General features: G+C 43.7%; 1 protein-coding gene across 1 annotated transcript in view; it reads right to left on the bottom strand.

The window, feature by feature from the left end:
• Nucleotides 1-12,852, bottom strand: part of LOC128733127 (uncharacterized) — a 142,189-nt gene that overhangs the window by 117,719 nt on the left and 11,618 nt on the right. Inside the window, exon 2 of the mRNA XM_053826754.1 lies at nucleotides 549-2,019. Coding sequence (XP_053682729.1) covers nucleotides 549-1,232 — 684 coding nt within the window. The 5' untranslated portion in view covers nucleotides 1,233-2,019. The remainder of the gene's footprint in view (nucleotides 1-548; nucleotides 2,020-12,852) is intronic.

The following is a 12,852-nucleotide window of genomic DNA, read 5'->3' as shown; positions in this document are numbered from 1 at the left end:
CAGTTATTAGGCCGATGTTTTGTGCCTAATGGAATCTAAATCAACCGAACTATCTGGTTGAGACATAAAATCCGTCCACCACCGGACCGTGCGAGGGTAAAACTTAAAAAATATATTCCCGAACGAGGATATTGCCCGGCTCAATAAAAAAGCATCCGCCATAAAGATTTTGCTGGCCCTTGTGAGAAAACATATGTTCTCCGGTTCCCAGTTTATGGTCTACATTTTCACCATCGAATCCCAGCCGAACCAATAAATTTTATACTTTCCCGAACCCGTCGTCGAAGAAGGTCGCAGAGAAACGCACTGGCAAACAATGTAACAAATCGTGGCTGCAGAGCTGACGAAAAACAACTAAATCATCCTCGGTAATTGATTGCACGCTGCATTCGGCCCTGCCGCTGCACAATTCCCTTTCATATTTCTTGTTCACAGGAACATAACGTGTGATCTGCCTGCTTGGCCAACTGCGATACATTACCTGCCCGACAATGGACCCAAAGGCTAGGAATTTTTCGACTAGATGACTACAAGATTAATGGACCTACCTGGATGGAGGAGTTGGGACTACTGCCGGTGCTGTTGCTGCTATTTCCAGAACCATCGCCGATGGCGGCATCCTTGCCTTTGCCGTAGGCCGGTGTAAAGGTATTCGGATGATGGACACCGAACACAAATGGTCCATCCTGTTCAGGTGTGTCTCCTCTGCGTGGTAGCGGCGGAGTTTCCACCGGGACGATTCGTTGTGGTGGAACTGGAGCAACACCAGCACCGGATGACGCATCTATCAAGCGCCGTCTCGGAGCAACGGGAGCTTGCTGAACATTGAGCTGATTGTGGTGGTACACTAACTCATCGTAGTCGTCGTCATCCTCCTCGTGGTCACTATTGTTACGGTTGGTACTGGCAGGGATATAGCGTGTCGCTGGTGCTATCGGCCGATAGTGCGTTTCGTTCACGTCGGAAAACTGAAAGTCTATGTTATTCAGGTTGGTCGGCGAAGGAGGACTTCCGTATGGATACCCTTTATTGGAATTAAGACTTTCGTACTGACGAGTGATGAGGTTGAAGTCGTTGTACCCACGGGTCGGTTGCTTCTTGGCATTAATTTGCTTGCTACTGAGCACCTGCGGTTGCGCCATATTAGCGCGACGTTCCAGTAGAGGTCGCGTAGAACGGTTGAATGGATGCTCGCGAGATTGCATCTTTGATGGTAAAATCTGTGGCGGCATCTAGGGAGCGGTCCTGGCAAATGCTAGAAACGGTTGTGCACGCCTCAATGGTTCACAAACTGTTGGCTAATTGAATCGATTTTTTTTCTCTATATCAACCACACACTAACTATATAGCAAAAAGCAATTTCATCGACCCAAGCGGTTATCGGCGGTTTTGGTCTTCATGCTGCGCTTGGCAGCACAATTTTACGAACAATATTTTTTTGCTGTCGAACGGTTCTCTGAACACGAACAATAGCCACCACCACCATCACCGAGCACCGTTATTTATTTTACAATTTACCCGCACTTTCCTTCCTTTACCTATTGCCATAAACTAGCTGCTGTTGCGCTTTTTGATTTTTATTCCACCCCCAACTAACAGCAGAGCTATTTTGTTTGATTCAGGCAACTCTTCGCGATTCTACACTTTCATAAAACCGTCCACCACTGAATGGGCCTTGATTTCACTGCATGCAAACCGGCAGCACCGACTGTGCACGCCCAAGCCTACGTTTATTTTTCTTCCACAATATTTATATCAGCTGCAGCTGAAGTTACACCGACTGATAGCAATCGCGCATCGCGTTGCAACTCGACTTTTCAATCACTTATTGTTCTTGCGTTTACTTTTTTAACCAAGAGGTGCTGTTATCAGCGATAGGACGGGTACCGGCGGACACCAAAACACATACACACCAACAGTCGACACGTCAATCACTTATCTTCTGGTTATTTCTGCTGATTTTTGGCACACAGTCGACAGGTTCTGATTTATACGACACTACCGGTGGTTTGCGAGCTCCTGTGGAAAAATACGAGAAGAAAAGAAAAAGACCGCATGAGAAAACGAACTACCAGTTAAACAACCCTAAATTAGTGTCACGTTGTAGTCGCTGTCACCTGTTCCGAGCGCCCGTGATGAGCTGTTTGCCGTGCTGACGGAAACCGCCTGTCATTGCGTATCATTTGCTTCTTCTACATGCAAAAAGGGTGCCGTAATCGAAATCATCAAAGGCAATCTAGGGCCAAGCTAGAACGTGACTTTTTCGGCAGAAGTCTTCACCGGGTGATCCTCGCCCTAGACATATGGTGCAATAGATGGTGCGTTGTTGCGATAAAAGAAATAAACATTGAGTGAGGCCATATTTGGGTGTGTTGTTTACGCCGGGAATTTACATAGGCGGTACAGGTTTTGGTTTTTGGAGTGTCGCTGCAACCGATGATATGGTGCAAACAACCCTTATCTGAGCATCTTGTGCTTAGGCAATGATGATAATAAAATCCCGCGGAGGGGATTGAAATTTTCCGGGCCTGCGTTAACAGGTTAATATTGCTGCAAGTTTATTAGCGCATTGATATCAAATAAAAGTAAACGACTAAAACGACGACTAAAAATTAAAAAAAAAAATTGTTACGATCTTACAGTATTAAGTACATATTCCACGGTATTTCAATGACCGTTATTAAAAAAGAAAATAATTATCAAAACTATCGAAACGGTAAATGCTAGGTGGTTACCATCCTAGATCTCAGAGCCAATTAAAAAAAATCCTGGGGCAAAATTTTGAGTTTTCAAGTTTTAAAAGGCAGATTGCTTAAATAAATTGATTAAACATCTTCATCAATACTTCTCAAACCATCGTGAAACGTAGTCAGCATCAATTTTCCGGCTAAATATACACATTTCAGAGTATTTTAGGGGGTTTGAGCTGTATTGGGGTCATCCGGAAAGGTTCCGACTTATGTAACCCCGCAGGGAATGGCTGTTTTGCGCACCTCAAAGTACACTAGAATTCAAAGCTAGATCAACGGAAGCCAAATCAACTAGCTATGACCAGGAATGGTCCAATCATTTTGATTCACTTTTATTTGACAATAACGTCTCAGCCGAACATAATTTGACAGTCATATATGGAACACTCGTAGAACTAGTTATTATCTACACTTTTTCTGAATAAAGTTTTGCTGTATCTTTTGTAGTTACGGAGCTATAATGCTAGTACTTCATTAGTAACAGCAAAACTTTGTTCAGCTAAATTGTAGATAATAACTAGTTCTACAAATATTCTATATATAACTTTGTCAAATTTTGCTCGACTGAGACGCCTAGGACTACGTTGATCATGTCTGGGCATGTTCAGGGGACTCCGTGCATCCCAAGGGAATTGTCCAGGGAGTTTCGAACATGAACAAAAACTCATTATACGACATCTCAAGCTTACTGTTTCTTTTGTCTTACTGTTGACTACCCAAGCAACAATGTGAGTTTTATTGTACTCTTATGGCAGTTATGACCAATTTTGGTCTTAAATGCCATCATAAGAGTGTAATAAAACCCAAATTGTTACTTGGGTACTCTCCCTTACCCCATTATATTATCGTACAACCCGGGAATGTCAGAGTCTCTTGAACCTGTCCAGACACGACCAATGTGACCCTAGATCAGTGGTGCCCAGGCATAGGCAGGGTGCGGGCCAAATCAGTTCGCCGCGCCATGAATGCCGCGGGCCGCAATTATCTCTGGCCATTCCTGTGCATAACAAAATGTAATATATATATGCGACAACAAAAACCATTTTCTAGGAAACACCACAAGATTTAAACCGGAAAGCATTCAGATTCACAACATGCATGCGGCATTACAACTAAACTGAGTGACTACTATGTCATCAAAAAAATGTCGCATAAGTCCACCATTTTTCAAATCAGTCCGCGGGCCGCACGCATCATCCTGAAGGGCCACTTGCGGCCCGCGGGCCGCTTTTTGGCTATCACTTCTCTAGATAGTAGATTTAGCTTCTATTGATCTAGTTTTTGATTACCAGTGCGATTTAGGGAGTTGCCCGGTGAATTTTTCTTTATGTTCAAAACTGGTCAACTGTCTAGAGCAGTGATGGCCAAACTGTGGCCCGCGGGCCGCATGCGGCTTTTGTATATGGTCCTCGTAGCCCGCGGACTGGTTTGATGGATGGTGGACGGGAACTATATGTTGAATTTATTAATATCAGAAGTCATTTCGGGCCTATTGAGGATCTGTTGAGGAGATCTGATTTAGCCCGCATTATGCTTATACCGTGACTACCACTGATCTTAGGTCCCCGGAACATATCCAGACATCACCAACGTGTTCCGAGGTAGTCAACTTGACTTTCATTGATCTAGTTTTTGAATTCTACTGTGTTTCGAGATGTAGCATGATATGTTTTAGTCTAGCTTGTAAAGTGGTCATTTCCCCTGGGGTTACAACTCCAACTCAAAATCCCTAAAACGGCAGCCAATGGTGTAAAAAAGTCAATACCGACTACGATTTACGTTGGTTTTAGAAGTGTTGCCGAAGATTATTAATTAATTTACATGAGCAATCTGCCCTATGAAACTTTAAAAGGGTGTAACCCAAAAAATTGTTTAGCGATTTTTTCCAAGTTTGGCTCAAAGATGTAGGATGGGAATACATACAAACTGATATTTTTAATGGTCATTGCAACATCGTGTATTCCAGTGTCGAGCAGAATAAAATCGTTGTAATAAGACGCCGCTCCAGTAAAAACACGATTTTCAAACTTTTGTTTACTTTTTTCTCGGTAATGATCAACGTATTGGAACAAACTTTTGATGTAGGACTGGGTCTTACGGCAAGGTAGGGTAAAAAAGAAAAGCAAAGTCCAGGGGCTACATTCCGTTATTGAAGCTTGATCTTCTGTTTTTATACGACAGACTTCGCAGTCAGCTGTTGACGTAGGGTAAGGTGGTTCAGAATGCACCGCTTAAGCAAAACATCATTTTGCAGAGCAACGACGTGTTTGTTCCACGTTTTTCAACTTCTAGAAGACTTTGGGATCTTTTTTACACTTACTCCTGGTGAAATTTCCTAACAAAAACCAGTATTTTTTGTTATTTTTGACGATTTCTGGCAAGAGTCAAAATCATTATGTGAGGCAGAACGCCAAAGCCGGTGGACAAAACGCACCAAGTTTGCCCTGCTAGGCGTTAAACGCAACCAAAAAATTTACTATTCAATCACGTGTTGTATAAACTCCTAATACTAGGCTGCCGAAATGGCGGAGCCGTTCGTTATAGCGTTTGTTACAAACGCTTGTTTGGTGGGATACAATGGGTTCATATCTCAACATAATTGGCAATAAATTTAATCATCTACTTTTCTCCAACTGATGTGTGATGAAATATTGTAAGTTAAACAATGTACAATTAGGTTTAAGGCAAATTCTAAGTCCTATACAATACATAATATTGCTACATTTTTAATAAATAATCCGAAACAAAAGATGTACTGCAAATTAAAAATATTTTATAACTGTTCGATCCCGCTGTGATGCATTCTACCCCTGTTTTGTATTTGGAAGTTTTTTGCAATATATGTGAAAAATATGCATAGTTAATGCCGTTTTTGTGATGAATCATCGAGTATGACAGTATATCAATTAGATAGACTGTATTTATTATGAAATTTGCATACCGACTAGTGGTAAAAGCTTAAGAGAAAACCGTGATTTCTTACATGTGGAATGAGATCGCGGATAATCGCTTGATTTTATTGGATATGGTTATGTTTGATGCCTTTACATTCTACACAATTATGAATTAGCGTGTTTTACACCAAAATAAAATGCGCATTTATAATTTTACCAAATAGTTTCCGCGTTTTTAACCAATTAATAGCATGGGCCATTCTACCCCCCCGGTGCGTTCTGGACAGTCTTACCCTACAGAACAATTGCACGGCCAGTTGCTACGATCCTATTGACTCTCCCAGTCGAGATTTGAGCATACGAGGACTGGCTTTTTAGGCCAGAATCATGCCTCGAGCTTAGCGATTTCCTCTCTTCCGCTTATCACGGCGATGCAAATGCAATTGAAAGGATTAATTTTGCATGAAACGGTTGCTGGTGTTATTAGCTAGTTATTGGTTAAGAAAAATTCTATTGGAATGCATTTATGTCGTCCGACGAAGCCGACATGCTGGCTCAAATTGGGCAGAAGCGGACGGATGCTCACGAACAAAATACCGGGCTCAGACATTATACGCACTATTGAACAGTATATCCGAAACGAAGTTTCTCTAAAATGGTAGAGGGAACGAAAAATTAAAGGAAACCTAGATCGACCAAATAACAGAAAAAACCGACTGGAACAGAAAAACTTGTCCAGATTGCATACCGGGCATACGCTTTTGACCCACGGATTCCTCTATTAAAGTGCAACTTTAACGTTATGCGAAACTTGTGGTATTAGAAAAATAGTGGAGCCTGTATTACTGAGATGTCCGGAGTTTCATGGAGCGCGAGAAGCAAATCTGCAAGGAGAATCCATCCGAAACATTTTATCCGGTAGCCCAGTCAGAGAAGTCCAAATGATTAATTTTTTAAAAGACAGTGGAATATATACTAAGTTATAATTACTATAGGTGCCAAAATATTAATATTTGTACACCTGTATACATGAACTCTTATGATGGGTAAATAACTCGTCGGTTAAACCACTCTATAATAAACCCAACAACAACAACAACATTTATGTCGTCGTGATAAACGTAAGAGAAGAGACACGAAGAGAATCTCTCATTTGCACATAGACCTTTTTCACATGTTGCGCGACAATCGATCGGAAAATCTTCTACGCATTGATCCAAAAGGAGAAAAAAGATTCCATTTAGTAAGTAGTGCTCTAATAGTAATTAGATCAAGCATAAATATCACGCACTGCCAAAATTAACCAATCACATGCAAGCAGCGATGCCTAGGGGACCAGGCCCCCTCTAGAAAAGAAATTTGTTAAATATTCTTTTCGATTGGGTGGCCGAAGACCAAAGAAGCCTCTGGTAAGGATCGTCAACCGACGGAGCTTAATAAACGCTGGCAGCGGCTCTACACTGGGTTATTTCCAAGATTTGGGAAGAGGAGAAGCTACCGGAGGAATGGATGGGAGGAGCGGTTTGTACCCATGTACAAAAAGGGTGATCGACTCGACTGCTGATCCTGATACGCCGGCTGTTGCCGATAGCACAGGGTTTCATAGGGAATTAGCAGACAGATGCAGCTGCGAACCACACTTTTGCCATCCGACAAATCTTGCAATAAACATCTTTATTGATTTCAAAGCAACATACGATACAGTCGATCGAGACCAGCCATGGTCGTTAATGATCAGAGCTAGATTGGATCGAGTGATGTGTTTGGTGAGCATCTCGGAGACACTTTCGGGTCCCTTCGAGACGCGGCAAGGGCTGAGATAAGGTGACGGCTTAATGTGCATGCTGTTCAGCATCGCTTTTGATGGATTGATTAATGCGACGAACGGGTATCGAAACGAGAAACACGATTTCCACCAAGGGTAGACAACTCCTAGGCTTTCCAGATGACTTTGATATCATAACGAGGACCTTTACGACGATGGAGGCAATCGACGACATAAGGAATATGTGTGCCAAGTTTGGTGGACAACGGTTAAGGCTTTCTGGAGTTATGACGGAACATACAAACATACATACAAAGATACTCACGTTCACTTTTATATATATAGATGTGCATCGCATCTCTGTATCTCTTTACCTAAGCTGAGGGATCCGTTGATCGAACCAAGCTATAGTGAGAGGCGATTCGAATCCAGATATAATTGGCTCCTATAATAACTTTGAGCAGTGGATCCCCTGCGTGGGTAAAGAGGAGCGGTACACGGTACACTATAAGCGATGCTTCAACCCAAGCAGTGTTGGTACTTCTAGTTGAGTCGACTTATTCATAATCAAAATCAGTCATATAAGCAGTAGCCATAGCAACTGTATAACAATTGTTTTAGTAGGGAATGACCCTCCCTTACATCAAATAACTTTTGACCAGCAAGACAAAATCTTATAAAACTTTGCCAATATATTCCGAGCGTTACGACCTCTCGTTCGATGCTAAAATGGTTGAAATCTAGTGAATTATTTGGTTGAAATAGTTATAAATTATAATAAATTTTAATGTATTGCCCACGGTTTCTCATAACTCCCAAATTAAACGTCTAATTAAAAGTTCAATAGTGATTTAACAAGCTGTATTAATTTTCAAACAAGACTAGTAGTGGGTATGAAATGGAGAGAGTTACCTGGAAGGAGCGTCAAACATAGCTCTGGCTCTCTCAAGCTCCCACCTGGCGCCTCCACGCAGATCTAAGTCAAATGATGACGGTCGATGGCCTTACCCGGAAATGCTTCACGTACTTACTGAAGCAGCTAAGCTAGGAGGTGCGAACTAGAGCGCCTGTTCTCCAGGTGAGGGGCGGCTCACACAGCGTCTGTCTCGTAACGGGCGGCTGAATATGAAATGCTGTATCCCGCAAGCTATACCTAAGATGGCAGACCCATCAGCGGGATGTAGGTATCGCGACCCCGGTGAGGTAGTATACCGAAAACTCAATTACCACGAACAACGAACAAAGGAATTCAGGACGGAACAATCGGTATAGGACACGGCAAGGGACAAGGAAACGATTAAGGGATAACGATTGGAAACTTGGTACCTGGAATGTCCGAACTCTCCATGAACCGGCACGGGCTGGCTTGCTTGCTCGAGAGCTGCATCAACTCGGAGTGGAGATCGCTGCTATTCAGGAAGTTCGGTGGCCAAATTCCGGAGAAAGGGAGTTCCGTGCAGTAGACCCTATTGCAGGCACTTCTTTTAAGTACCACATCTACTACAGTGGCGGTAAGAAAGCTGAACATGGAGTCGGTTTCGTAGTGTTGGGAAAACAAAAGCAACGAGTTATCCGGTGGAGGCCCGTAGATGACCGTATATGCGTGTTGAGGATTAAGGGCAAATTCTTCAACTATAGCCTAATCAACTTATACGCACCGACAAATGATAAATCCGATGATGCTAAAGACGAGTTTTACGACAAGCTTGAGAGGACCTATGGAGAGTGCCCAAAACACGACGTGAAAATCATCATCGGAGATGCAAACGCGCAGATCGGGAGGGAGGAATTCTTCCGTCCAGTTATTGGAAGACATAGCCTGCATCTGTCGACAAATGATAACGGTCTGAGGCTCATAAATTTTGCCGCGGCCAGAGGGATGGCCATCTGTAGCACCTACTTTCCACGTTTGAATATTCGGAAACAAACCTGGAGGCATCCAAATGGAGACTCTAGCTCTCAGATCGATCATGTCTTGATTGACGGTCGACACTTTTCGGATGTTATCGATGTACGGTCTTTTCGTGGACCAAATATCGACTCTGACCACTATCTCGTAGTGAGTAAGATTCGCGCAAGGCTGTCGAACACGGCGAAAGCTCGCACTGAAAGGACGCTGCGTTTCAACATCCAGCGGTTAACGGCAGACGGCGTTGCAGTGGAGTACGCCAGGAAGCTTCACCAGCGAATCGCAGAACAGCAGGTAGAAGAAGAAGATATAAATGGGCTGTGGAGGAACATCCATGGTGCCATCCAAACAACAGCGAGAGAGGTGGTAGGCACGACGCGTGGAAGACAGCGTAACAGCTGGTTCGATGCCGAATGCCAGAGAGTGACAGACGAAAAGAACCAGGCCAGGAGTCGCATGCTCACTGCGGCAACGCGTCAAAACAGAGAGAGATACAGAGAGACTAGAGCTGCGGAAAAAAGAATCCATCGTCTAAAGAAACGCGAGTACGAGGAGCACGTGCTTGCCGGCGCAGAGGAGCGATACGCCAGCAACGACACACGGAGTTTCTATAAAACGGTGAGAAGCAGGAATTTTGCCATGCCTGTGATGTGCAATGATAGTGCTGGCAACCTGCTTACCGACAAAACGGCGGTAGCAGCCAGGTGGAAGGAGCACTTCCAGACACTATTGAATGGAGAGGTAAATGAGGAGATCAGCAGGGACAGGATAGAAATTGTAAGCGATGGTCAAGCTGTGGAGCCACCAACACAGGAGGAGGTTAAGAAGGCAATTAGTGAGTTGAAAAACGGTAAGGCTGCTGGGAAGGACGGTATCCCGGCTGAACTTCTAAAAGCGGGGAGCGAGCGGCTGTACGAAGCAATCCACCGGATCATTGTCAGGATCTGGGAGGAAGAACAAATGCCGGAGGAGTGGTTGGATGGCCTCATTTGCCCAATTTTCAAAAAGGGACATCGAATGGAGTGTAAAAACTATCGAGGAATTACATTGCTCAATTCTGCCTACAAGGTGCTTTCCCGTATCCTGTTCTGCAGACTGAGACCGTTAGCGGAGTCCTTCGTCGGCGAGTACCAAGCTGGTTTTCGTGAGGGTCGCTCCACGACGGATCAGATGTTTACCCTGCGCCAGTTGCTAGACAAGTTCCGGGAGTACAACTTGCAGACACACCATCTGTTTGTGGACTTTAAAGCGGCGTACGATTCAGTTAAACGAAATGAGCTGTGGCAGATAATGCTGGAACATGGTTTTCCGACGAAACTAGTTACGCTGATTCGTGCGACGCTGGATGGATCCAAATCATGCGTTAGAATAGCGGGCGAGACCTCAGCTGCTTTCGTGACGTTGGATGGACTGAAGCAAGGGGACGCACTCTCTAACCTGCTATTTAACATTGCCTTGGAAGGTGCATTACGAAGAGCAAACGTGGAAAGGAATGGAACTATCATCACGAAATCTCACATGCTTCTTGGTTTTGCGGATGACGTCGATATCATCGGAATCAACCGTAGAGCAGTAGAAGAGGCCTTTAGGCCCTTTAAAAGGGAAGCTGCGAGATTGGGACTTACCATTAATACCGCCAAAACGAAGTACATGGTTGCTGGTAGGGAACGTGGGAGCTCAAGTGGTGTTGGTGCCGAGGTGGAGTTAGATGGGGAACGATATGAAGTAGTGGAGGAATTTATATACCTTGGTACACTCGTGACATGTGACAACGATGTAAGCCGCGAAGTGAAACGACGAGTTGCAGCCGCGAATCGGGCTTTCTACGGATTACGTAGCCAGCTGAAGTCCCGTAGTTTGCAAATTCGCACAAAACTGGCGCTCTACAGAACACTAATCCTCCCGGTGGCCCTTTACGGACACGAATCATGGACGCTAAAGGAAGCTGATCGGCGAGTGCTTGGGGTTTTTGAGCGTAAAATTCTGCGATCTATACTTGGTGGCAAAATGGAAAATGGACTGTGGCGCAGACGCATGAATCACGAGCTGTACCAAGTATACAAATATGCTGATATAGTGACGGTAGTGCAATGTGGCAGGCTGCGGTGGGCTGGACACGTGGCCAGAATGCCCGATGAAAGAGTAGCCAAAACTATTTTCAGCAGAGAACCAGGAAGAGGCCGTAGACTCCGAGGCAGACCCCGCACCCGGTGGGTGTGTGCTGTCGAAGACGATGCACGTTCAGCTGGTGTTCGTGGGGATTGGAGAACGGCAGCCCAGGACCGACGGTACTGGAGGACTATAATTCGTTCGGCGCAGGATCGGTAACGGACCGTTGCCACTAAAGTAAAGTAAAGTAGTAAGACTAGTAGCGCGTTGATCGGTTTGGCCATCTCTGAGAATCGTTCGACTAATTGACATCATGAAAAAGCACATTTTCAAGCATAACTTTTGAACTACCTGATTGTTTTTAATGAAAGTTTTTAAAAAATTTTACTGTAGCAAGACCTTTCATTTGCTACTAAAACTAATATTGAAATCGATTGAGTGGTTTCGGAGTAAATCGTATCAAGTAATTTTCTCATTTTTGTTTGCATGTATTCAGTTCTAAATGAAAAAAATATGCATATAAAACTGTTGGAGTCGAAATAGACCACTGCTTCTGGCTACGTGCCTGTTATGAGGGTGACCAAATCGAGCCATTACTGTATTTGGAAGTGGTGGAGCCTTGGAAAATTTTGTGAGGAACTTTTTTTCTGATACTGTTTTTCCAGAGTTGATGAGAAAATGTAAGCATTTCATTAAAAAAATACCAGCAACGATTTGGTTGACAGTTATGTATTTTTCAAATAAGCAATGTGCGAGAAACAGAACATTTTATTGTACCTCGAAACTGCTTCTGAAATTAGAAAAGTTAATGACGACTCACGGTACTGTATTGCAGTACTATGATTCGTTAAAACATGGCATTTTTTTAATAAATAAGAATGAACTACATGCAGCCTGCATGATGCAGGAGATATAAATATGCAACATGCACAGGTAAAGAAGCAACCGGCTAGACTGAACTCGAATCCCATCAGTGTTGTTCCAGGTAGAAAAACAACACAAGCAAAGCGTACTCTTTGCACTGGTAAAACTTCTCTCTCCTTTTGGTAAATATTTACCGTAAAGAAATTATTTCGATTTCCTCCCTCACACCCAATTGTCATTCAACATAGATTCTCCATGGGAAGAACCAGCACTCCCGTTTTCGACAGCTTCAATTTATCGGCTGCCTGAGGATGTTCGAAGGTGTTATCTGGTCGTAACCAAATTAATTACCGGCCCGCCAGTTTGGTTCCAGCAAACCAATTCCAAACTAGGGGGACGAGACTTTCTGTGCCCAGCTGTTTGCTGCCTGATAACCGATTCAGCTTTCCGGAGCGTTGCATACTAAACAAAATAAGTAAATATGCACTCCCCCTGTGGATTCATCGAATGACAATCGTAGAAAAGTTGATTCCACCGGGGAGAGATAACAGTGTAACTGGC

This window comes from Sabethes cyaneus, chromosome 1 (assembly GCF_943734655.1).
Source record: "Sabethes cyaneus chromosome 1, idSabCyanKW18_F2, whole genome shotgun sequence".
Taxonomy (NCBI): domain Eukaryota; kingdom Metazoa; phylum Arthropoda; class Insecta; order Diptera; family Culicidae; genus Sabethes; species Sabethes cyaneus.
This window is presented reverse-complemented; position numbering and strand designations above follow the sequence as displayed.